This window comes from Oncorhynchus masou, chromosome 5 (assembly GCF_036934945.1).
Source record: "Oncorhynchus masou masou isolate Uvic2021 chromosome 5, UVic_Omas_1.1, whole genome shotgun sequence".
Classification (NCBI taxonomy): Eukaryota; Metazoa; Chordata; class Actinopteri; order Salmoniformes; family Salmonidae; genus Oncorhynchus; species Oncorhynchus masou.
In genome coordinates, this window is record NC_088216.1 from 34,754,283 (window position 1) to 34,782,101 (window position 27,819).

Here is a 27,819-nt window from a genome sequence, read left to right on the forward strand (position 1 = left end):
TGTATTCTGAAGCAAGCATAAAGCAGACATATAAAACTCAACACCTAAAGTGCGGGTCCCATGTTTCATACGCACAAAAAGCTTCTCTAATTTGGCTCCCAAGTGGATGTGTTTGTCTGGAAGCAAGATGGTGTCCGTGATGTGGCTGGTTCTCTTTTTGTAGTCGGTGATTGTAGACCCTGCCACATATGTCTGAGCCGTTGAACTGCGCTCTATACTAACATTTCGCTCGTTTGATTGCCTTGGAGGGAATAACTACACTTTGTATTCTGCCATATTCCCAGTCAACTTTACATGGTTAAATGCATTTCAGTTTTGCGCAAATGCCGCCATCTATCCATGGTTTCTGGTTTGGATAGGTTTTAATAGTCACAGTGGGTACAACATCTTCTATGCACTTCCATAAACTCAGTCACCGAATCGGCGTATAAAATGAATATTATTCCGAGGCGACCCGGAACATGTCTCAGTCCTCATGATCAAAACAATGAAGCATGGATTCCGATAGGTCAGACCAGCATTGAAATGTCCTTGTCATGGGTACATCCTGTTTGAGTTTCTGCCTAGGAAGGGAGGAGTAAAATGGAGTCATGGTTGGATTTGCCAAAGGGAGGGCGGGGGAGGACATTGTATGCGTCGCAGCAGTGATCCAGCGTTTTGCCAGCATGAATACTACAATCAATATGCTGATAGAATTGAGGTAGCCTTTTTCTCAAATTTGCCATGTTGATATTCTTTGCTAATTAGCAAATTATTTGCCCAGTTATGAGTATAGGTCAGCAATAGGGAGTTACTGCTTCCTACAAGAGCACAAAACGTGGAGGCTCGAAGTCTTTTCGGGTTCACAGCCCCCCGTGACGTGTTTGGGATTCCCCTTCTGTCTGCTTTTACACCTGCTACATTTTAGGCTAGATAACACTGACAGCATAGGCAAGGAATGTACACAACACATGAGATGAATATGGCAAATTCGTGTAATTATGCGTTATCTCCCTTGAAGAACTAGTCAAATTATTTACTCAGACAGCTCTGCAGCATGCTTACCCAGGCTAGCTAAATAGAAATATATATATTCTATATATTCTATTTTTTTTTGTACCTTTATTTAACAACGATAGTCAGTTAAGAACAAATTCTTATTTACAATGACAGCCTACCAAAACACAAAAGGCCTCCTGCAGGGACAGGAGCTGGGATTAAAAATGGTGGAGAAAGAAATGTAATATAGGACAACAACAAAAACACATCACGACAAGAGAGACACCACAACACTACATAAAATATAGACCTAAGACAACAGCATGGCAGCAACACAGGATGACAAGACAGTATGGGGAGCAGAGATAACATTGTCTGGATGGCTGCTACAGCCTGACGAGAGATGAGATGATGACTGTAAGGAATGAAAAATCAAAACTAAGTAATATACACCATTGAAATAGTATAATTTGATAGTAATTTCCTTTTTGTCTACCCAATGTGGGCCTGACGAGACAAATGGGATATTTTCAATGTTTTTGCAATTTATTGTTCGCTCTTCCGGGCTTTAAAATGCGCAAAAATCATTTTAAAATGTCATTATTTCAAAATATTTTTTTTTACCGAAATGACCTAAAAATCCCTACTCGCTCAGCACTAGCTTTTACTTTTATAAGCCTGATTGTAAATTACATCATTATATCCTATCAGCAGTCCCTCCTGGATTTCGACATTTGTGATTTCTGCGGCCAAAAATGCTTCTCCCCCCACCCCCGTTAATTTCATAAAGCAATCAAAAGTAATGTTCTCAGTTTTAAGACGATTTTAAACAGAATACAAAAAGACAATTAGAAACATCTAAAAGTGCTCAATGTTGATTATTTTCCTTAACAAAAAACAATCCACTCAGACCTCTCCATCAGGCTTGGGGCTTGCTATCAACACGAGATGCAGGTCTCGCAAAAAAAAAGGGTCGTAGAGTATTGTGGTTATGCACTATTCAATTTCTAAAAAAAACATCCTGTGCTTTCGTGATCCGTATTAAGTTTGAGTTTAAAAGGCAAAGTTACTCAGTGCTTTGAGCAGCGCTCTCAATAGTTAGAGCAGTGTGCCGACCACCCTACTAAGTAAGGCCAAGGTTAGCCGAGTAAAAGTTTGAGTAAAACGCCACTCACCTTGATTCTTTCAGCGCTTGCCAGTCTTCCCTGCTACCACTTCAGTCATGGTGATTTTCCGCTGCTGTGGGAACTGTTCAGACATTTTCATATGATTTGCTGATTCGAAGGGACTGTTGATTGTCGACTTTCTCTAGTTTCGAAAAACATTTGGAAATTGTTTCGCAGTCGTTAGCCGTGATTTCTGTTCATTGTACTGCCTGTCCAGCCATCAACTATCACCCATCTTCGCACGTGAATACACTGACAGGGCAGGGGGGAAACACTTTGTTGACGTGAGGTTAGATTGGGCCATTTTCCAGTAACAGTGCAGCGATTAGTCAAAACTGCGAGCTCTCGCATAATATGCGCTGATTGGTTGATTTTTGCATTTAATTATGCAATGGCGGAAGTTCTTAGTGTATGAGAAATACAATTATTTAGTGGACTGCAGGAATGTGTACTCCCAATAATTCAAGGCCTCTAGACTGATAAGAAGTTCTGTGATATGCACGGAGGAGAACAAAGAAATCCTGGGTGATGGAAAAGTACATCTTTGGAAGGGAGGGGGTGAGAGCTCAGGATATAAGTGGACACTGCATTGATTTATTCAGCTGTACATCTTTGCTGAATAAACATTTGAAATGTCACCGAGTTTAGGCTCTTTTGTATGATAAATGTTTATTGTATAGATCTTATCCTTACAAGGTACCAACATGAAATGATGAAGCAGATGATGCTCAATGTTTACAAAGAATATTGTTAAAACCTATTGGATTCAAAAAAATAGATAAGTGAAAGTTTCAAATGGTTTAAGGACTTCGCCCCAAAATGACAGTCAGCGATCCTTCAATAAGGTTATGTGCCAATAAAGTGTGTTTCAGACAGGGGAGATGGAACTGCAATGATGATCAAACATGAACATACATATCAACCCACCCATGATGATATGAATCAAGCTCCCAAAAGCTTATTGTACATCTTATCATTTTGCTAAAACAATATAATAAACATTTGGCCATTAACTAGAAAAAAGTAATACAGCAAAGAGATGGTGTAGGTGATCTTCTCAGTCTGAAGGGTTCTGAATGACAATGAGGAAATAGTCTTTATCTGTAGGGGAAAGCAAAAGGAGTATTATTCTAAACAAATATACACTGAACAAAAATAGAAAACACAACATGCAACAATTTCAAAGAATTTACTGACTTAAAGTTCATAAGTAAATAAGTCAATTTAAATAAATAAATTAGGCCCTAATCTATGGATTTCACATGACTGAGAATACAGATATGCAGCAACTTCGCACAGCCCGTTGAGTGGGACAACATTCCACAGGCCACAATCAAATGCTTGATCAACTCCTTGCGAAGGAGATGTGTCGCACTGCATGAGGCAAATGGTGGTCACACCAGACACTTACTGGTTTTCTGATCCATGCAACTACCTTTTTTTAAAGTTACTGTATTCTGTGACCAACATACTATCTGTATTCCCATATATTTCAATTGACTGATTTCCTTATATAATCTGTAATTCAGAAAAATCTTTGATATGGTTGCATGTTGTGTTAATTATTATTTTATTTTTTTATCAACCCTTTTTTTCAATTTTGATATTGACACTGCACTGTTGAGGAAGAGCTTGCAAGTAAGAATTTCACTGTACTGTTTACACCTGCTGTATCCTGTGCACGTGACAAATAAAAGTTGATTTGAAAACCCTAATCTTAACTTTCTACAGATTCTAATCATGTATGTAGTGTCAGTGTCCTCTACAACAAATTACTACTACTGCAACATCGCATTTGACAAAATTCAACATCCAAGCGAAATGTGGGGGTAATGCAACTACAGGGGACACCGATGTTCAGAAGCCATGCTATATGTGACAATCATTGTACGTTACCTGGAGCAATCATAATCTCATTCTTCTTGGAGCGGACCCTGAGGAAGGTGAGGTCATTCTGGGGGTCAATGTCCCTAACTGTGCTACGTGCCTTCATCACTAACTGGTGAATGAGTCCAGCATACTGCACTGTGCTGGAGTTGTCAAGGGTGGTCTTGATAGGGATGCCTGGAGAATGTCAGAGGGGAATGCAGAGGGAACCATTGTGCATTGAGTCTGCGGGAGATCATTGCGGTCTTAAATACATTTGAAAGAAACTTAATTGTGCCATGATTTACCATAATAAAGGATATTGTTAACGGAATAGCTAACCAGTTTAAACTATGGTTATCATTGCATTAGGCTTACCTTCAGCATTGACAATGATGATTCCTTGAACCCCTTTTTGACCCTGAATTCGCTTGAGGGTTTCCTCTACCTCAGCCTAAAAGACAGCAGTTATTTTAAATATAATTTAAAAATCACTTCCTTTAAGTTAAAAGCATTATCATCAAGATTGCAACAAGACAGGAAGGAAGAGAAGAAAGTAAGAAGAAAAAAAACTGTAGCTAGCTAGCCAGTGACTAGTTGGCTAACGTTAGCAGAACAACAACAAAGTGACAAAGTATTAGACTGGAGTGGTTGCTCAGCAGTTAATCTACTGTTTGTAGGGTTAGTTAGCTAAGTTAAAATGATTTCCCTTCATGAAATCGAACCAAACCAGAATGTTGTTAGCTAACTTGGCTAGCCAGCGGCCTGAAATTTCCTTTCAACAATAATACATTTGTTGGGTGCTTATAATTGTCCTATGAAGTGATCTACGGGACTTTAGTAATGTCCAGCCAACCTTCTTATACAGGATGCAGTGATGAGTATTAAAACTGTCACCTATAATAAAGCAAAGGACCCAATGGTAGAAGGCATCCAAAGGTTTAAGAGTAGTGGCTGCTGCATTCAGGTAAATTATGTCACCATGGCCAAGAACTGGCAGAAAAGTTGACTGTGCAATCTGATTCCTGCTGTTTGTGAAGGCAAGATCAATAATAAAAAATACAAAAATAAGCCCACTTTAAATCTTTGCTTTTTAAGTAGCTCATCAGTATGTTTTTTAAACGTTATTTATCAATCAAAATGCCCAGATATGTATAGGTGGGAACCTACTCGACGAGAGAACCATTCAATGAGTGAATATGTAGCTCATCTGAGACATTTTGCCGTGAATTAGAGAACATATTTACGTTTTAATTCAACAAGGTCTTTCTGTAATGTAACAAAATCAGATTGCAGCTAACAGCTTGGTCAACAGTCCTTGCAAATGGCATATATAACCATATCGTCGGCATACAGATGAATATTACAGGATTTAATACACACATACTAGAGGTTAACCGATTATTATTTTTCAACGCCGATACCGATTAATTGGACGATTTTATATATTTGTAATACAATTACAACAATACTAAATTAACACTTACTTTGACTTAATAGAATACATAAATAAAATCAATTTAGTCTCGAATAATGAAATGAATGTTCAATTTGGTTTAAATAATGCAAAAACACTGCGTTGGAGAAGTAAAAGTGCCATATAAAAAAAGTTGTTTAAGTTCCTTGCTCAGAACATATGAAAGCTGGTGGTTCCTTTTATTAACATCGTCAATATTCCCAGTTAAGAAGTTTTAGGTTGTAGTTATAGGAATTATAGGACTCTCTCTCTCTCTCTATTTGTATTTCATTTACCTTTGACTATTGGATGTTCTTATAGGCACTATAGTATTGCCAGCCTAATCTCAGGAGTTGATAGGCTTGAAGTCATAAACAGCACTGTGCTTCAAGCATTGCGAAGAGCTGCTGGCAAACGCAGGAAAGTTCAGTTTGAATGAATGCTTACGAGCCTGCTGCTGCCTACCACCGCTCAGACTGCTCTATCACAGACAATTATAATATAATATAATAAACAGAGAAATACGAGCCTTACACAGAACCCAAACCGGCTGTGTGTGTGCGCCATCATGCATACATTTATTTTGTCCCCCCACACCAAATGCGATCACGACACGCAGGTTAAAATATAAAAACAAACTCTGAACCAATTATATTAATTTGGGGACAGGTCGAAAGGCATTAAACATTTATGGCAATTTAGCTAGCTAGCTTGCACTTGCTAGCTAATTTATCCTATTTAGCTAGCTTGCTGTCGCTAGCTAATTTGTCCTGCGATATAAACATTGAGTTGTTATTTTAACTGAAATGCACAAGGTCCTCTACTCCGGTCAACCAAATCGTTTCTAGTCATCCCTCTTCCTTCCAGGCCTTTTCTTCTTGACTTTATATTGCGATTGGCAACTTTCATAAATTAGGTGCATTACCGCCACTGACATCATTCGTCTTTCAGTCACTCACGTGGGTATAACCAATGAGGAGATGGCACATGGGTACCTGCTTCTATAAACCAATGAGGAGATGGGAGAGGCAGGACTTGATTTCTAAATTCATTTTGCAAGCTCGTGCATGCGACGCAAGCAGTGTCGTCAGCCTGTTAGGACATACATAATATGCCTAACATACATAATATGGTCAAATCTGGAAACAAAACGTTTATTCTTTCAGTGAAATACGGAACTGTTCTGTATTTTATAGAATGGGTGGCATCCCTAAGTCTAAATATTGCTGTTACAATGCACAACCTTCAATGTCATGTCACAATTATGTAAAATTCAGGCAAATTAATTACGGTCTTTGTTAGAAAGAAATGGTCTTCACACAGTTCGCAACGAGTCAGGTGGTCCAAACTGCTGCATATACCCTGACTCTGCTTGCACAGAACGCAAGAGAAGTGACACAATTTCCCTGGTTAATATTGCCTGCTAACATTAATTTATTTTAACTAAATATGCAGGTTTAAAAAAATATATACTTGTGCATTGATTTAAGGAAGGCATTGATGTTTATGGTTAGGTACATTGGTGCAACGACAGTGCTTTTTTCACTAATGGGCTTGTTAAATCACCCGTAGGCTGTGATTCGATGATAAATTAACAGGCACCGCATTGATTATATTCAACGCAGGACAAGCTAGTTAAACTATTAATATCAACCACGTGTAGTTAAATAGTGATTATGTTAAGATTGATTGTTTTTTTTATAAGTTGCTAACTAGCATTAAACTTACATTGGCTCCTTGCTGCACTCGCGTAACAGGTGGTCAGCCTACCACACAGTCTCCTCGTGGAGTGCAATGTAATCAGCGTTCAAAAACACAGATTAACAATTGTTATGAAAACAAACCTAATTAATTGGTCATGCCGATTAATCGGTCGACCTCTAATACCAGTATTGATGCGTGGACCAGTTTGGGTTTGACTTCCTTCTATAACAGCATTTGAATGTTTGGTTTGTTAAAATGTGATACGCCGTGTTTAGTCAATTTTTATAGTTTACTTCGCTACTTTTTTTTAACCTTTATTTAACTAGGCAAGTCAGTTAAGAACAAATTCTTATTCTCAATGACGGCCTAGGAACAGTGGGTTAACTGCCTGTTCAGGGGCAGAACGACAGATTTGTACCTTGTCAGCTCGGGGGTTTGAACTTGCAACCTTCCGGTTACTAGTCCACCGCTAACCACTAGGCTACCCTGCCGCCCCAACACTTGAGTCATCTCTCTCCATGCAGCTTTACATCATCTGGGCCAACAGTCAAAGGCACTTGCTTGCTCAACTTTTGAGGAAGTATGTCTGGAGTAAAAAGGGCTTTATAAATACATTTGATTGATTGGAGTAACTTCCTGTCATTCTGGACCCTATTGTCCTCACTCAATTGTGACAGACTGAGGCAACCTTTTCACCCAGTTGTCTCCCCTCACACACATACATACATAGGGTCATGTGTTTTGCAGATACTTTCATGGGGTAGCTTGACTACATAAATTAGAGGTTGACCGATTAATCGGAATGGCCGATTAATTAGGCCCAATTTCAAGTTCAGAACAATTGGTAATCGGCATTTTTGGACACCGATTATGGCCAATTACATTGCACTCCACGAGGGGACTGCTTGGCAGGCTGACTACCTGTTATGCGAGTGCAGCCAAGGTAAGGTGCAAGCTAGCATTAAACGTATCTTATAAAAACAATCTTAACTATACATGGTCGATAATATTACTTGTTTATCTAGCTTGTCCTGCGTTGCATATAATTGATTCCGGTGCCTTTCATTTATCATTGAAGCCTACTTCGCCAAACGGGTGATTTAACAAGCGCATTCACGAAAAAAAGCACTGTCGTTGCACCAATGTGTACCTAACGATAAACATCACAGCCCTTCTTAAAATCAATACACAAGTATATTTTTAAACCTGCATATTTAGTTAATATTGCCTGCTAACATTAATTTTCACTAGGGAAATTGTGTCACTTCTGTTGCGTTCATTGCACACAGTCAGGGTATATGCAACAGTTTGGGCCGCCTGGCTCGTTGCGAACTAATTTGCTAGAATTTTACATAATTATGACATAACATTAAAGGTTGTGCAATGGAACAGCAATATTTAGAATTAGGGTTGCCACCTGTTAGATAACATACGGAACGGTTCCGTATTTCACTGAAAGAATAAACGTTTTGTTTTCGAAATTATAGTTTCCGGACTATATTAATTGACCTAAGGCTCGTATTTCTGTGTTATTATATAATAATTAGGTCCATGATTTGATAGCACCGCTCAGTCAGACTGCTCTAGGCAGCAGCAGGCTCGTAAGCATTCATTGAAAAACCACTTTCCTGAATTTGCCAGCAGCTCTTCGCTGTGCTTCAAGCATTGAACTGTTTATGACTTCAAGCCTATCAACTCCCGAGATTAGGCTGGCAATACTAAAGTACCTATTAAAAACATCCAATAGTCAAAGATATGAAATACAAATGGTAGAGAGAGAAACAGTCCTATAATAACTACAACCTAAAACGTCTTACCTAGGAATATTGAAGACCCGTGTTAAAAGGAACCACCAGCTTTTCGCGATTACTTCAAAACTACGGCAGGCAGCTGAGACATATGGTAATATAATGGAACTGGGCTCCATGACGATTGCAATGAACTACTTATTAGAAAAAAATGTAGTTAATGTCATATGTCCAGCCTACGGAGGTGACAAACACTGCAGCTATGTAACAAGCCCTCTACAGCAACAAAAGGTATTGAGATGAGGGAATATTATGGGTGTGTTCGTAAATTCAAGCTGTCGTGCCAGAGTGCGCTCTGAATGATCGTCAATTTCAGAGCGTTGTCAGATTGGGAATTTGAAGAGAGGCCAAATCACGACGTCAGTTTTCAAATAAAAAAAGTCGGAGATATTGAAAAATACGAGTTTCCGACTTGGAATTCCGAAATTGTTGACCGTTCAAAACCTTCTCCAATTCGGAGTTAATTTTGCACAAGTTCCTAGTTGTTTTGAACGCGGCATTTGCCTTCTGCTATTCTACGAAAATAATTTTCGCCACCAGCGTCTAAGCCAAGCTAACTAGCTATGGCAACGCCCAGCATCATGTAGCCTATATAGCTAGCTAAATACTTAGCGTTATAAGATATGAACTATAAAAAGCATGTAAATGTCAAGGTATTCACATAATATTCAATGCACTTGCCATTTTTGGGGCGAGGTTGTAACTTGCGTCCAAGAAATGTAGCTATTTAGCTAACTGCCAAACGGTAGAGGTTCGTGTCGTCAGACAACTCCACAACCGTTCATGCGCACTTTTCTACTGTTGTTTAGTTTTTTGGCACTAGGCATCCAACGTTATGGTGCAGCATTACCGCCACCTATTGCACTGGAGTGTGGGCCACAGACAGAGTGGAAGTAAATCCTACAGTACATGCCAGGCCCGTTTCTCTTAAAAATATAAATTATTTGAGACTGTATCTAGTGTCCTACTCAGTATGCTCTTTCAACTCAATTCCTGTATCCCCTTCTCCCTCATACTGGATCCGTCTCCCTCTTTCCCTATGATACTGCCCACACTGTATCAGCACATGCACTGTCTCTCCTGGTAGTAATCAACCTTTCTGTTGGATGATTTCCTATCACATTTAATGTCTTATTCAACTGTCTGTGTCCCACCCGTATCCTTGTTAAGATGGCCTCCGCTCTTATATCTCTTCCTTCCATCCTCCCCGACTTTACTCTGTACTTCAAAAAGACACCTGACTTAATGTCTCTGTTCCACTGCTCCTGCCATCTCTGCACCACCATTGTCCATATCATTTCCTTAGCCTACGCCTTGCTCATTGGCACATCCACCTCTCTCCTAAGGGCCTGTTTAGCAAGCATATCTACTCCTCCCAAACCCCACGGGCTGGGACCCAAGCAAAACTTATCTGGACATCTGTTTCACCTGGGCATGAATTTGGAGTACCTCATATAGCATGTGCTGTCTTCTCCATGAACTAAAAGATTTCAGACTCATCCATACAGCACATGAATCAGAACACACAACAACCCTGTCCGGCTTAATTTCGTTCACCCACTGCAAGGCCAACAGTACTACCATCAGCTACACTACATGACCAAAAGTATGGGTATGTGGACATCTGCTCGTCGAACACCTTATTCCAAAATCATGGGCTTTAATATGGATTTCGTCCCCCCTTTGTGGCCATAACAGCCTCCACTATTCTGGGAAGGCTTTCCACTAGATGTTGGAACATTGTTGCGGGAACTTGCTTCGATTCAGCCACCAGCATTAGTGAGGTTGGGCACTGATTAGGCCTGGCTCACAGTTGGTGTTCCAATTCATCCCAAAGGTGTTCAGTTCTGTTGAGGTCAGGACTCTGTGCAGGCCAGTCAAGTTTTTCCACACCGATCTCGACAAACCATTTGTGTATGGACCTTGCTTTGTCCACGGGGCATTGTTATGCTGAAACAGGAAAGGGCCTTCCTCAAACTGTTGCCACAAAGTTAGAAGCACAGAATAGTCTAAAATGTAATTGTATACTGTAGCATTAAGATTTCCCTTCACTGGCCTAGTCCGAACCATGAAAAACAACCCCAGACCATTATTCCTCCTCCACCAAACTTTACAGTTGTCACTATGCATTCGGTCAGGTAGCCTTCTCCTGGCATCCACCAAACCCAGATTTGTCACTCCAGAGAACGCGTTTCCACTGCTCCAGCGTCCAACAGTGGGGGCAATAGCATACATCATAGTATCATCCGCATATAGATGAAGTTTAGAATTTTTAACAGATTGACCAATGGTGTTTATATAAATAGTGAAGAGAACAGGTTCCACCATTATGCACTTTAAGAAATTCAGACTTAACCCCATCAATCATGATTACCTTTGTTCCGTCACTAAGATAATCATGAAACCATTAACAGGTGTCAGAGAGATCAGGCCTATCGGGGACAATTTATTCAATAAAATAGTATGATCAGCAGTATCAAATGCTTTTGACAACTCCATAAACAAAGCAGCACATTTCATTTGATTGTCTAAAGCATGAACAACTAAAGTGGTTGCTGTAATAGTGCTATGCCCAGGCCTAAACCCTGATTGGTTTACATTCAAAATACATTTCTCAGATTTAAAAAAAGCAAAGTAGTACATTTAGCAAGGATTCAAGAATCTTAGCTAGACAAGTAGGCCTTGAAATGGGGCAATAATTATTAAGATCACAACTATCCTCGCCCTTATGAAGTGGCAGCAGAAGACTTGATTTCCATACTTTTTGAATTTTTCCTGATAACTATGTTAAATAAAGAATGTGGGTTGTTGAGCCAACAATGCTGGGGCAGCACACTTAAGCAGATCAGGATCCAATTGGTCGGCCCCTGTGGATTTCTTGTTGTCTATTGCTAGCAAAGAATCCAGGACTTCTTTTTCTTTAAATAGACTAAATGAAAAGTTTGGAATATAATTTCTCTGATCATTCAGCAAGTTTCCCCTATCAGTATCCAGCCCAGTATCATAACCATGTGTATGTGACAAATAAAATTTGATTTGATTTGATTGTGAATAGGCTTAGAAGTTATTTCTCAGAGATAGCCAGTTGAAATAAAATGGTGATTAAATGCATCAATGATGGCATTGTCTTAGGTAATGAGGCCAGTGTCTGAATTAGTTTGTTGTGGCAAAGAGGAGGAAGTAGAACTCTTCAGGGATATGACAGTTTTCCAGAATTTAGCCGGGTTCACATTACAATCAGGAGTGCTTACATACAGTGCATTCGGGAAGTATTTAGACCCCTTCCCTTTTCCAATTTTTGTTACATTACAGCCATATTCTAAAATGTATTAAATAAAAAATAATTCCACATCAATCTACATACTATACCCAATAATGACTAAGCAAAAACAGTTTTTATTTTTTGGGGGGGAAAATCTATGTAATTACATTTTTATTTGGCATGAACACAATAAGATGTTTTCATCTTATTGTCAACAAATCACTTCAAAAAAGTAGGCTACCTCTGCATGTTTGTCCACTCCTAAATAATTCCAGCATCAAAAACGGTGATTGTGATTGGGTCTACATTCTTGTAGGCTGAATTATTTTATGTGTCTTGCTGACAAAATGACCTTTTTTGTAGAAAGAAAAGTTGGGACACCTGAAAAGGGGCTGAAAAACGGGACTGTACCAGGATGAGAAGTGCAGCCACATGGAGATTTTTTGTTTGTTTAAACCATGACACAAAGGTGTGAGTGTTTTGTTTAATTTGGAATAAGCTTTTATTTTAATATTTGCCACTGTAGCAGTACAAATTATTTGTGGTTCATGTGGCAATTTTCCTAACTTTCCTTCCTTCCCATTCACCAAGCTCACTGGCTCGCTCATAAAATCCCCAGGATACTACCTCTCCCTCTTTGTCAGTACCTCACCACTCACTCTCTTTATGTCTCAATATCCTATCTCTGAGGCTGTTACTAGCTATTACTGTCGCTTAAATGCACCATTCTCATTTTATTTATTTATTTTATTTCACCTTTATTTAACCAGGTAGGCAAGTTGAGAACAAGTTCTCATTTACAATTGCGACCTGGCCAGGATAAAGCAATGCAGTTCGACACATACAACGACACAGAGTTACACATGGCGTAAAACAAACATACAGTCAATAATACAGTATAAACAAGTCTATATACGATGTGAGCAAATGAGGTGAGATAAGGGAGGTAAAGGCAAAAAAAGGCCATGGTGGCAAAGTAAATACAATATAGCAAGTAAAACACTGGAATGGTAGATTTGCAATGGAAGAATGTGCAAAGTAGAAATAAAAATAATGGGGTGCAAAGGAGCAAAATAAATAAATAAATTAAATACAGTAGGGAAAGAGGTAGTTGTTTGGGCTAAATTATAGGTGGGCTATGTACAGGTGATGACAGACAGTGGGATAGTAAGTATGACACAAAAGGCAGCTTGGCTGTTTCTGTCTGTTTCTATTGACATAAAACTATAGCCACAGTTTCTAAACCCAGAGACACAACATCGTGAGACTTCCAGGAAAGCTTGCGAGGCAGACCAGGCCGGCTGGATTTTGGGGTTTGAGAAGTCAAAAAGTGTCATTATTTTAGTTGTTAATTTTCAAAATGTTTATAAGGCACAACCTAGAATTGAGCCAATGTTTTAAGTAGCTGAACATTTTATTACTCAAACTGTGTGAAAGTGACAAACTGACACGTTTTAATTTACGTCAAAAACTAATTTATATTGAAGGAGTGGCTTTGATTTGACTGTCTGCACATGCACAGTTTGTTGTGAAACAATCGTTAGACCCAATGACACGTTTGCTTGAATCCGCCTTATATGAAGATTCTTGCAAATCTTTTCGGTAGCACCAACATGTTTTTATGGTCGTTTTTTCAAATTTTTTGTGTGTTTCATTTAGGAGATTCCATCAGGTGACCTCTACATTTGCACTGGAGGAGATCTTCCTTTGGCAAATAAATTATTAAGGAGCAGAGGAAGCACAGGGAAATCTGTCATGTCTCTGCTATTGTGAATTCAAACTCCCTCAGGACAAACACTCATGTTTTCTTGCCCTCTCCCATGTTGAGAATCTTAGGTTCTCCCTGGTCCAATTAATGATTGATCTCCATCAGATTTTGTAAAGTGGTATAGACCATGGACTTTTTGAAGAGGAAACAGAATGTTTTCCACACCCATCAACAGAGGAATTCTCATTTGGGAGAAAAGTTATATCAGTTGTAGTGTTCAACTTTTGAGCTCTTGGCTTGGGTATCTTCCGTCCCACAAGCGGCAAAAATACTACAGAGCAGTCCTCGTTTAAGCAGAGGTCCCTCCTTGAAACCTCCTTACCCCTTCCAAGTGCTCTGGAGAGCATTTTACAGTTACCTGGGTTACATTAGCCCTTCCAAAATGTGAAAAAACAATGACAGTCATGGTTGAGCAGAAGACATGGAACCAAAGGGAAACTGTACAGTGTATAAGAAGGAAGACAATAAAGGTCCGAGTGAATTAAAGTTGATGATGTAAAGTCAACATCACACCCTAATGTTTCCCTCAGGTTTTTCTGTGCAATAATTACAGAGATGATATACAATGCTTCAAATCCATGTACAGTATGGTTCACATCCTGGATATGAACATGTTATGAATAAGTGTAGCTTATGGGTTTTAAGTGGTATCTACCCTTTTTCAATGGAAGAAAACACACAAGCAGTAAATCAGCATGGCAATTAAGTTTTACAAACTTATACCAATGTGTTTTGAATCATTTATCGCCCTTGTTGTTCATCTCTGTTGTACATTCCTTTAGGAACATAGAAAAGGTTTCCTATGTGCTCTATGGGATGAGTTATGAGAAATTCACCTAATCCTTATTATCGTCAATTTAAGGACACATTACCAGACATCATGTATAATCCCATTTCCTTATGGTTATACAACTGGATGCCAAGATTTGTTGAAACATGTCGATGTTTGTTTATTAGATACTGATTTTACAGCTCCTATGTGGAAAGAGCTTTGTTTGGCCACAACCAGAAGTTTCACAAACTAGACACACGCACGTGCACACACTCCTGGGAACTCATTGATCATGGCACGTGAAGATATCCCTCTCTGGATTGGGGTGAGTCTTTGTATTATGGCCAAAAAATAAATCATGACTGAAAAATGATAAGCCTAAGTGTTGATCAAGTCTGTTTTTCTTTCAGTCAATGCCAACCCTCAATGTGCCAGAGTGGACAGAGCATGTCAAGACTCTATGGATCTGGAGGGAGAGATAAAGAGCAGGATGCAAGTTGTGTGATGTGACTGACAGACGTATCGCATCGACACAGACATGGCTGTACATGTTGCCGTCTCTCCACACAAAAGAACAACACATCTTAGCCATAACCACCCTAGTACCTTCTTCCATTGGGCTAGTGGCAAATCCTAAAACTGCACCAAAACATCTTGACACCGTGGGCATTTAAGTTTGAAACTAATATGTTCTATTTTGCTATGTGTCTTGTATGTACCAATTTGTCACCACACATGGAAGTTCCCTCCCAAGAAATAAACGTTATTTGAAAACTGTGGCTAAAGTAATGTCCTGCTTTGTTCACCCATGCATCCTGTCTGTCAGTTCAAAAGGTGCCCAGGCAAATACTGTCTCTGTCGACCCAACCTCCAACCATTCCCCATGTTTGGGCACTAAAACTGATACAGTATGACTGAGAGGTTGTTGCTCCTCTTCACCCAGCTTATCATACAGCATTCACATCTGGACTCTCACAAAAACATGGTCATTACTGTAGCTGATTTACTCAATTGCACAATTCTAAACCGAATTAGAAGAGAAAGGTGATTACTGATGAAAATATATAATTAATAACTTTTTTTATGATGAAATAATTATTGTAAACTGAACATTTTAGGAGCAAAATGTTGTTTTCATCTTCATGTATTAATCTTGGTTCTACAGTGTCAGTCTTTTCCTTAGGAAATGAGTTCAAAGGCACTGCTAATGACTATAAAAGCAATGCATTCAGTGACATTGACAAATTGTAAGAACCAAATTACTATGACTGGGAAGTGCATTAGTCTTTTGAAAGTGAACTAAAAGTTGATGGAAAAAACTCTCCTCTACCTCTTTGGATAGAAAAAAAGAGCCTCTCACATACGTCATAATCTAAACCATCTTGTGCAGATGATAGGCCACAGTGCAAGGAATGGGGCGTAAAGCCAGACTGGAGTTACAGCCAGGACTCCCTTTCTCAGGCTTCAACAAGTAACCATCCAACTGGGCACAGACGTCAGTTCAACTTATAGTTTTATTTACATTTGTTTGGGTTGTCAATAAAAAATGTCACAACGCCAGTGGATTTAGGTTAAAAGTTGTCTGAAAAAAATATAAAATTCCCTTACATTGATAACATTTTTTTTTTTACATCAGCTGATATCTCAAAGTGCTGTACAGAAACCCAGCCTAAAACCCCAAACAGCAAGCAATGCAGGTGTAGAAAAACTCCCTAGAAAGGCCAAAACCTAGGAAGAAACCTAGAGAGGAACCAGGCTATGTGGGGTGGCCAGTCCTCTTCTGGCTGTGCCGGGTAGAGATTATAACAGAACATGGCCAAGATGTTCAAATATCAAAGGTGTTCAAACATCAAAGATGTTCAAAAAATCACATAGAATGTTTTGGTGGAAATGATCTGAAAACAACGTTGATTTACTCAGTTTTTGCCCAGTGAGTTGGCTCTCTTTCTCCCTCCCTCTAAATTGTTGTAATTTATTAAAAATAAAAAACTGAAATATCACATTTACATAGGTATTCAGACTCAGTATTTTGTTGAAGCACCTTTGGCAGCGATTACAGCCTCAAGTCTTCTTGGGTATGATCCTACAAGCTTGGCACACCTGCATTTGGGGAGTTTTTCCCATTCTTCTCTGCAGATCCTCTCAAGCTCTGTCAGGTTAGATGGGGAACGTTGCTGCACAGATATTTCCTGGTCTCTCCAGAGATGTTCGATCGGGTGCAAGTCTGGGCTCTGGCTAGGCCACTCAAGGACATCCAGAGACTTGTCCTGAAGCCACTTTTGCGTTGTCTTTGCTGTGTGCATAGGATCATTGTCCTGTTGGAAGGTGAACCATTGCCCCAGTCTGAGGTCCTGAGCGCTCTGGAGCTGGTTTTCATCAACGATCATAACTAGTCTCCCAGTCCCTGCCGCTGAAAAACATCCCCACAGCATGATTCTGCCACCACCATACTTCACCGTAGGGATGGTACAAGGTTTCCTCCAGACGTAATGCTTGGCATTCAGGCCAAAGAGTTCAATCTTGGTTTCATCAGACCAGAGAACCTTGTTTCTCATGGTCTGATAGTCCTTTAGGTGCCTTTTTGCAAACTCCAAGTGTGCTGTCATGTGTCTTTTACTGAGGACTGGCTTCCGTTTGGCCTCTCTACCATAAAGGCCCGATTGGTGGAGTGCTGCAGAGATGGTTGTTCTTCTGGAAGGTTTTCCTATCTCCACAGAGGAACTCTGGAGCTCTGTCAGAGTGACCATTGGTTTCTTGGTCACCTCCCGGACAAAGTCCCTTCTCCCCAACTGCTCAGTTTGGCCGGGCGGCCAACTCTAGGAATAGTATTGGTGGTTCCAAACTTCTTCCATGTAAGAATGATGGAGTCCCACTGTGTTCTTGTGGACCTTCAATGCTGCAGAAATGTTTTGTTACCCTTCCCAAGATCTGTGCCTCGACACAATCCTGTCTCGGAGCTCTACGGACAATTCCTTTGACCTCATGGTTTTTGCTCTGACATGCACTGTCAACTGTGGGACCATATATAGACAGGTTTTTGCCGTCCAAAATCATGTCCAATCAATTGAATGAATCACAGGTGGACTCCAATCAAGTTGTAGAAACATCTCAAGGGTGATCAATGGAAACAGAATGCATCTTAGCTCAATTTTGAGTCTCATAGCAAAGGGTATGAATACTTATGTAGATAAAGGTATTTGTTTTTTATATTTAATAAATTTGTCAATATCTAAAAACCTGTTTTAGCTTTGCCATTATGGGGTATTGAGTGTTGATTGATGATGATTTGTTATTACTGAAACCATTTTAGAATAAGGCATTAACGTAACAAATTGTGGAAATAGTCAAGGGGTCTGAATACTTTCCGAATGCACTGTAGATGTAAGTGGTGCAAACGGTTGTGCAAACAGTTGTGCAAACGCATGCATTTTTACTTTTAAACTCTGACAAAACAGAGATGCTAGTTCTAGGTCCCAAGAAACAAAGAGATCTTCTTTTGGATCTGACAATTAATCTTGATGGTTGTACAGTCGTCTCAAATAAAACTGTGAAGGACCCCGGCGTTACTCTGGCCCTGATCTCTCCTTTGACGAACATATCAAGACTGTTTCAAGGACAGCTTTTTTCCATCTACATTAATATTGCAAAAATCAGACACTTTCTGTCCAAAAAGGATGTAGAAAAATGTATTCATGCTTTTGTCACTTTTAGATTAGACAACTGCAATGGCTACCCGGATAAAGCACTAAATAATCTTCAATTACTGCTAGAATCTTGACTAGAACCCAAAAAATTGATCATATTATTCCAGTGCTAGCCTGGAAGGCTAGGGATGATTTCAAGGTTTTACTGCTAACAAAGTATTACATGGGCTTACTCCTACTTATCTTTTCGGATTTGGTCCTGCCGTACATATCTACATGTACGCTATGGTCACAAGACCCAGGCCTCCTTATTGTCCCTAGAATTTCTAAGCAAACAGCTGGAGGCAGGGCTTTCTCCTGTAGAGGTCAATTTTTATGGAATGGTCTGCCTATCTATGTGAGAGACGCAAACTCGGTCTCAAAATGTAAGTCTTTATTGAAGACTCATCTCTTCAGTAGGTCCTATGTCTGAGTGTAGTCTGGCCCAGGACTGGGAAGGTGAACGGAAAGGCTCTGGAGCAACGAACCGCCCTTGCTGTCTCTGCATGGGCGGTTCCCCTCTCTCCACTGGGATTCTCTGCCTCTAACCGTATTACAGGGGCTGAGTCATTGGCTTACTGGTGCTCTTCTATGCCGTCCCTAGGAGGGGTTGAGTCACTGATGTGATCTTCCTGTCTGGGTTGGTACCCCCCTCTGGTTTGTGCCGTGGGGGAGATCTTCGTGGGCTACACTCGGCTTTGTCTCAGGGTAGTAAGTAAGTTGGTTGAAGATATCCCTCTAGTGGAGTGTGGGCTGTGCTTTGGCAAATTGGGTGGGGTTATATCCTGCCTGGTTGGCCCTGTCTGAGGGTATAGTCACAATGTCTCCCGACCTCTCCTGTCTCAGCCTCCAGTAATTATGCTGCAATATTATATGTGTCGGGTGGCTAGGGTCAGTCTGTTATATCTGGAGTATTTTTCCTGTCTTACCTGGTGTCCTGTGTGAATTTAAGTATGCTCCCTCTAATTTTCTTTCTCTTTCTCCCTCTCTTCTCTCAGAGGACCTGAGTCTTAGGACCATGCCTCAGGACTACCTGGCTTAATGACTCATTGTTGTCCCCAGTCCACCTGGTCGTGCTGCTGCTCCAGTTTCAACTGTTCTGCCTGCAGCTATGGAACCCTGACCTGTTCACCACACCTGCTGTCTCTAACTCTGAATGATTGGCTATGAAAAGCCAACTGACATTTACTCCTGAGGTGCTGACCTGTTGCACCCTCTACAACCACTGTGATTATTATTATTTGACCCTGCTGGTCATCTATGAACGTTTGAACATCTTGGCCATGTACTGTTATAATCTCCACCCGGCACAGCCAGAAAAGGACTGGCCACCCTTTAGAGCCTGGTTGCTCTCTTGGTTTCTTCCTAGGTTCCTGTATCCTAGATTTCCTAGCCACCATGCTTCTACATCTGCATTGCTTCCTGTTTGGAGTTTTAGGCTGGGTTTCTGTATAGCACTTTGTGACATCGACTGATGTAAAATTGGCTTTATAAATATATTTGATTGATAAAAAAAGTTCTGCATGGCCAGCTGAAGGGTCTGTAAGAGAGGAAGATATAAAAGCCTTAGAGAAACACAACGCAGATACAAAAAGGCTCCACATCTCTGGACTACTTATTAGTAGATACATTCTGTGCAAAATGTGAACAAAACGTCAGCGTAGGGAAGAGAAACTGAGACAGGAACTAAACCCAGAGAAAAAGAAAGATGCTGAGCCAAAAATGTGTCAGGCTGTCCCCCCCCCCACCCCACACACACACACACAGCACCCCTGGCAATTCTCTCTCCAGCAACAGAGGATCTTATTGCAAGCCAGAGATCTCATTCCAATAGGAATCCGTTTCTACACCAAGCTCAGCTCCAGACCCATGAGGCAGTAGGAGGAGAGGAAATCCAATCAGTCTACCCAAACCTAGATCTACTGAAAGATTCCCAGCCAAACTATGAGGACATTCAGAACTCATATGAACAACTCAAAGAACATCTGGAAGAAGTTAAAACACAAATAGGTAGCACTAAAAACACACCTAGACTATATAATACTAGATCTAGCCAATCCTCAGACAAGGAAAAACTGTCTCAACCCACAGCGAATCGTGCCAGTTGTCACAGCTGTCCGGCAAGTGGATGGAACTTATATAGACAAAGATACTCATGAGAGAGACGTTATCACCGTCCTAACTGAAGTATTGAATAACGGTCACAACGCCTCCGAAAAGAAGTTACAACCGTCTCATACCTCGGACACCTCATCTCACTGGGTGAGAGGCGACTCACACCCGAGAGAGCTAGAGTATAGTAGAGATTGTAGAGGGAAATAAGTGTTAGAGTGGACGAGAGATGTAAGTGATGGTGATTGAGGGCTTTCTTGTTGGAAAGGGATGGAAGAGTCGGAGTTGAAGAAAACAGATATGTAGACGAGTAAAAGTGAGAAAGAAATTAAATGGAAAGTTAAATATAATGTTAAAATGGAATGTACCATTTATTTATTTTTACTTTTAGGACTGATTAATGTTTTGCATAGTGAAAACTAAGAATGTTTATTTCATTTTCCAGTAGAGGATGGGGTGTCACCTGCCAAGTATTCTGATGAGTTGATCAATGATTCTGTGTCTCTACCTTTGAAATACTTCCTGAGGATGGTGCCTTTGGAGAGCGGATAGTGACATTCTGCAGTTCTATAAAGTATAAAGGTACCTGGATCTGGCTGTTAAGGGAGCTCCCGATTTAGTACAGCCTGGCCATTTGTTAGTTTTTGCCCCTATGTTTTACCACACACACACACAACCCAACCATTAGGAATATTTGTTAATAATTGTCACGTTCTGACCATCGTTCGTGTGTGTTTTCCTTGTTTTAGTGTTGGTCAGGACGTGAGCTGGGTGGGCATTCTATGTTGTGTGTCTGGTTTGTCTATTTCTATGTTTTGGCCTGATATGGTTCTCAATCAGAAGCAGGTGTTAGTCATTGTCTCTGACTGGGAACCATATTTAGGTAGTCTGTTTTGTGTTGGGTTTTGTGGGTGATTGTTCCTGTCTTTGTGTTTGTGGCACCAGATAGGACTGTTTCGGTTGTTTCACGGTTCTTGTTTTGTAGATTGTTGTATTTTCATCTTTATTAAAGATGGACAAAACTAACCACGCTGCATTTTGGTCCGCCTCTCTTTCCCCAGAAGAAAACCGTTACAATAATGTTAATACGGTGCCTGATTTATTGTGTGGTTTACTATTATTTGGGGGGAGGGGGGTTAGCATGTTCTTCACGGGTGAGAAAGGATGCACCTTAAAGGGCACACAAATTAAATGTTCTGAAGTACAATATCTATTGTCAGAATTTTGGGTGCATACCGTGCATGTCAGTTCTCCTGATGAAAAGGGTACTGAAAAACAATGTAAACCTGGTACAGAAAATGTTTTAAATGTTTTAAAACAATGAGTCTGAAGCAAAGGGAAAGAAGTATTGTTGTTTTTGTATGTTTGTATTTGCTTCCTCATTTTGTTATTGTATTTTTACCCTTTATAATTGTTCAATAGTTCCAGGTGCAAGAAGGAGACAGAGCACTGCCCCTGCATCTCCACCTCCCTCACACATTGAGTTACACTGGGTGGATGAGAACATGATGAAATACTGCAAAGCACTAACTGACTGTATTCGAGCTGTCCACACACAGGTATTAGCAGCCCAGACCCCTCCAGGAGACCAGCCGCACCATTCATTGGAACCTGGTGATTGGGTCTTGATCAAGCAGCATGTTTGAGACGGGCCTTGGATCCCAGGTGGTAGGGATTGTTACAGATCCTGCTGACCACCCAGACTGCAGTGAAGTGCCAAAATGCTTGGATCAATTCCTCCCAATGCAAGAGATTCCCAGAGCCGTAGGAACCAGAGACGACTGCTGCTGGAAGCGGCAAAGGCACTGCAGTAATTTTGGGCCTGGAATCATGCCTGCCCCTCTTTATATTACTAGTGTCCAGCGAAGCAGGGCCGGGAGGGGCTGAAACTGTAGTCTTAGTCACTCCGCCGGGAAATCGTGTGCTCCCCAGGGAAGGGAGCTCAAGAGAAGGCGATTATGTACCCATCCCCACAGCTACACATTCATTCATTGGGTCCTGTGTGGCTCAGTCGGTAGAGCATGGCGCTTGCAACGCCAAGCGTCGTGGGTTTGATTCCCGCTGGGGCCACCCATATGTAAAAGTAGTGGCCCCAGCCGACTTGTAAGTCGCTTTGGACAAAAGCGTCTGCTAAATGGGATATATTATTATATATTATATTTAGTGACTCCCTTAGCCCAACCCCAATTGCAGAACCTTTCCCAACCTCATCCCACACTTACACTGATACTCTTTTTCTCCACTCATCCAAAACAGTTATGTAAAGAGAATCTCCTGTGGCATGTCTTGTGGGGTATGCGTGGGTGTCTGATATGTGTGCTAGTCGTTTGAACAGACAGCTCGGTGCTTTCATCATGTCAATACCTCTCACAATACCTCTCACAAATACAAGTAGTGATGAAGTCAGTCTCTCCTCTGCTCTCTGTGTACATCCAAGGGCCAGCCGTGCTGCCCTGTTCTGAGCCAATTGCAAAGTCCCTCTTTGTGGCAACTGACCACAAGACTGAACAGTAGTCCAGGTGCGACAAAACTAGAGCCTGTAGGACCTGCCTTGTTGATAGTGTTGTTAAGAAGGTAGACTAGTGCTTTATTATAGATAGTCTTCTCCCCATTTTAGCTACTGTTGTATCAATATGCTTTGACCATGACAGTTTACAATCCAGGGTAACTCCAAGCAGTTTAGTCACAACTTGTCAATTTCCACATTATTTATTGCAAGATTTAGTTGAGGTTTAGGATTTAGTGAACCATTTGTCCCAAATACAAAAGTTTTTGAAATATTTAGGACCAACTTATTCCTTGCTACGCATTCCGAAACTAACTGCAGCTCTTTGTTATGTGTTGCAGTTATTTCAGTTAGTAAAGATTGAAAAAAGTAAGGGGGCTAGACAGCTGCCCTGGGGAATTCCTGGTTCTACCTGGATTTTGTTGGAGAGGCTTCCATTAAAGAACACCCTCTGTGTTCTGTTAGACAGGTAACTATTTTTCCACAATATAGCAGGGGTGTAAAGCCATAACACATACGTTTTTCCAGCAGCAGACTGTGATCGATAATGTCAAAAGCTGCACTAAAGTCTAACAAAACAGCCACCCAATCCTTTTATCAACAATTTCTCTCAGCCAATCATCAGTCATTTGAATGTCCTTCCCAATTAGCGTTCTGAAAGTCCGTTGTCAATTTGTTTACTGTAAAATAGCCTTGTAGTATCTGGTCAAACAATTTTTTCCAAAACTTTACTAAGGGTTGGTAAGAGGTTGATTGGTTGGCTATTCTTGGGTAGCGGAATGACTAGTAGGCTAAAATTGAAGATATGGCAAATAGGAGTGGCAATATTGTCTGCTATTATCCTCAATCATTTTCCATCCAAGTTGTCATATCCCACTGTCTTGTCATTGTTGATAGACAACAATACTTTTCTCACCTCTTCCACACTCACTTTACAGAATTCAAAATTACAATTATTGTCTGTCATAATTTGATCAGATATACTTGGATATGTAGTGTCAATGTTTGTTGCTAGCATGTCATGCCTAAGTTTGCTAATCTTGCCAATTAAAAAAGTAGTTGGCAATATCAGTCGGTTTGATAATGAATGAGTCATCAGAATCAATGAAAGATGGAGTTGAGTTTGCCTTTTCTCCCAAAATGTCATTGAAGGTGCTCCAAAACTTTTTACTATCATTCTTTATGTAATTTGTTTCATAGAATAGTTTCTTCTTTTTATTCAGTTTAGTCATATGATTTCTCAGTTTGGAGTACGTTTGCCAATCGGTTGTGCAGCCAGACTTATTTGCCATTCTTTTTGCCACATCCCTCTCAACCATACAATTTTCAATTCCTCATCAATCCACTGGGATTTATCAGTTTTTACAGTAATTTTCTTAATGGTTGCATACCTAATTGTAACTGTGATAAGCAATTTATTTACATTTACATTTAAGTCATTTAGCAGACGCTCTTATCCAGAGCGACTTACAAATTGGTGAATTCACCTTCTGACATCCAGTGGAACAGCCATTTTGTAAATGTGTCAAGTGCAGCATCTGTTTGCTCCACATTACACACCACAGACCAACACATATTCTTTACATCAACAACATAGAAATCACTACAAAACGTATTGTATGATCTCTTATACGCTATATTAGGCCAAGCCTTTAGATGTTCGGTTTTCTTAGATATGCCTGCTATATTGTGATCACGACATCCGATGGACTTGGATACTGCTTTCAAGCACATTTCTGCAGCATTAGTAAAGATGTGATCAATACATGTTGATGATTTCATTCCTGTGCTGTTTGTAACTACCCTGGTAGGTTGACTGATAACCTGAACCAGTTTGCAGGCACTGGTTACAGTTTGAAGCTTTTTCTTGAAAGGGCAGCTTGATGAAAGCCAATGAATATTTAGATCACTCAGAAAATATACATCTCAGTTGATATCACATACATTATCAAGCATTTCACACATGTTATCCAGGTACTGACTGTTAGCACTTTGTGGTCTATAGCAGCCTCCCACAAGAATGGGCTTTAGATGAGGCAGATGAACCTGTAGCCATATTACTTCAACAGTATTTAACATTAGATTGTCTCTAAGCTTTACAGCAATGTGGTTATGAATATAAACAACATTGCTGGTGTAGTTGTGCTTATGAAAGTCTCCATAGCACAAAAGGGGAAACTAAGATGAATGACAATTGTGTTACACAACTGTACTGTGTGCTTTAAAGCTATTGTCCACGTTAAAGGGGAGTATGAAACGAGGCAATCCCACATGTGTTATACATTGAAGGGGGGGGGGTCTTCCAGTACATAGTAGTTAAGCTTACCAAGAGAAATCAGATAGAGAGGAGTGTGCTGATCTGATGATCCTTGCCTATATAAGCTAAAATGTATTTGTGTCTAAGAGAGTCCAATGTTGGCTGCGTCCAGAAAAGGTCTCCCCTGCGCACGTCACTATTGAATAAAGTCATATTACTTCAACAATATTTGACATGAGATCCTCTCGAAGATTTACTGGAATGCGTGTCACGCCCTGACTTTAGTTTTCTTAATTATTTTGGTTAGGTCAGGGGGTTGACGAGGGTGTTTTGTTAAGTTTTTTTTTATTGTAAAAAAAAAGTTTTTTTTAATTTACAAAAGGGTTTTTTGTGTGTCTAGGGGTTTTGGTAGTCTAGGTGTTTATATGTCTATGGTTGCCTAGATTGGTTCTCAATCAGAGGCAGCCATTTATCGTTGTCTCTGATTGGGGACCATATTTAGGTATCCATATTTCTTGGGTAGTTTGTGGGTTGTTATTCTATGTTTAGTTGCCTGTTTGCACTAGTCATATAGCGTCACATTTTTTTTGTATTTTTTTTGTATAGTTTTGGTCGGTGTTCATTCTTTCATTAAAAGAGTTATGTACGTTTACCATGCTGCGCCTTGGTCTCCTCCATACAACGAACGTGACAATATGGCTCTGAATATAGACCGCAACACCACCTCCTTTGGTATTTCTGTTTCTTCTCTAGATGTTATAACCATATTGATACCACTATATCATCAAAGGAATTATCTAAGTGAGTTTCAGAGATAATCAGTATATGAATGTCGTCTGTTACTAGCAAGTTATCGATTTTATGAACCTTGTTTCTTGGGCAACATATGTTAGTGTGGGCTATTTTTTTTGCACTTTTCTGGGATGCTTGATTGTTTTGATTGTTTTACTGAGCGGCTTATCAGAAATAGACATGACAGTGATATTTATGTTTGAGCTGATATTGCCGGGTGAGCTGCACACAGCGAACTTCCTACCAGGACACTGCCTCAGTGCTAACAGTATAACTCTGGTTCATATACACAATAGCTATAGGATCGACAGAGGCATTCAGGGACTTAGAGAGGAACCTAAATTAGGTTACTTACATTATGACTTCAAACACTCCGGGGACAATGTACATTTGCTGCAGCACTATGACAACTCAACCTCACAATGGTAGGGATTATCTGAGAGGGCTTGGGTCATTGATAAGTCATTGTCTCAACACAGCCTTGAAATGCATGGGCAGAGTCCAGTAGGCAAGATGATCTGGATGGACTCCGCCATACCTGTAGAGCATCTTCTTCGACTTAGAAGCCACTGGAGAGGGAGACAGAACAGAGGATGAAGGCGCCGGCACTTCTGGATCCAGGGTGGCGAAGCTGTTTGAAGTCTGTGTCCGATCCGTGCTTCCCATTGCCAAGGGGGCCAAGGGGAACGTCCAGAGGCAGCTTAATTACTTCATTCTCCAAGGAAGAGAGAGACATCTTTGGGTATGGATCCGACACTTGGTGGCGACACTTCCACCAAGCCAGAGTGGTGCCCAGGTATTGGAATAAAGGAGAAAGAAAAAGTAGGCAGGTGTGGATTCCCCAGTAGATTGTGTAAATTCACTACATGTTTGCTAAGAGTAGCCACTTTGCCCTTGTAGTCCTCTGCAAGCAAACAGTTGCTACATTGAAAGTCCAGACGGTCCACATAGGGCAAAATAAACACAGCTCCTGGAGCGTTGAAAATGTTCAATAGTGACCTTGATTTGAGACTGCTGGCTAGCAAGGCTAGCTGGGCTTCCGTGTCTCTCTCCTTACAGGGAATTCTCAACGAAGTGAACAAAAAGAGCACACAGAAATGGCTAAATCTGAAAAGCAGAAATATAACCTATTGTTCAAAAGTTTGGGGTCACTTGGAAATTTGTGGTTTTGAAAGATAATAACAATTTTTTGTCTGTTACAATACCATCAAATTGATCAGAAATACAGTGTATACATTGTTTAATGTGGTAAATGACTATTGTAGCTGGAAACGGCAGATGTTTTATGGAATATCTACATAGGCGTACAGAGGCCCATTATCAGCAACCATCACTCCTGTGTTCCAATGCACGCTGTGTTAGCTAATCCAAGTTTATCATTTTAAAAGGTGAATTGATCATTAGAAAACCATTTTGCAATTACAGTGGGGCAAAAAAGTATTTAGTCAGCCACCAATTGTGCAAGTTCTCCCACTTAAAAAGATGAGAGAGGCCTGTAATTTTCATCATATGTACACTTCAACTATGACAGACAAAATGAGAAAAAAAATCCAGAAAATCACATTGCAGGATTTTTAATGAATTTATTTGCAAATGATGGTGGAAAACAAGTATTTGGTCATCTACAAACAAGCAAGATTTCTGGCTCTGTGTAATGATCATGCCGTTTAATCAAAACGTGTGGACGCC

The 27,819-nt window shown here is 40.3% G+C and overlaps 1 protein-coding gene across 1 annotated transcript; it reads right to left on the reverse strand.

The window, feature by feature from the left end:
• Window positions 1-2,794: 2,794 nt before the first annotated feature.
• Window positions 2,795-9,774, reverse strand: dynlrb1 (dynein, light chain, roadblock-type 1). The gene is made up of 4 exons (XM_064965426.1): window positions 9,660-9,774; window positions 4,389-4,464; window positions 4,041-4,208; window positions 2,795-3,245 (listed from the first exon to the last, which is right to left on the reverse strand). Exons 1-4 carry the CDS (start codon window positions 9,660-9,662, stop codon window positions 3,202-3,204), a joined length of 291 nt encoding a protein of 96 aa, XP_064821498.1. The 5' UTR covers window positions 9,663-9,774; the 3' UTR covers window positions 2,795-3,201.
• Between the last annotated feature and the right edge of the window lie 18,045 nt (window positions 9,775-27,819).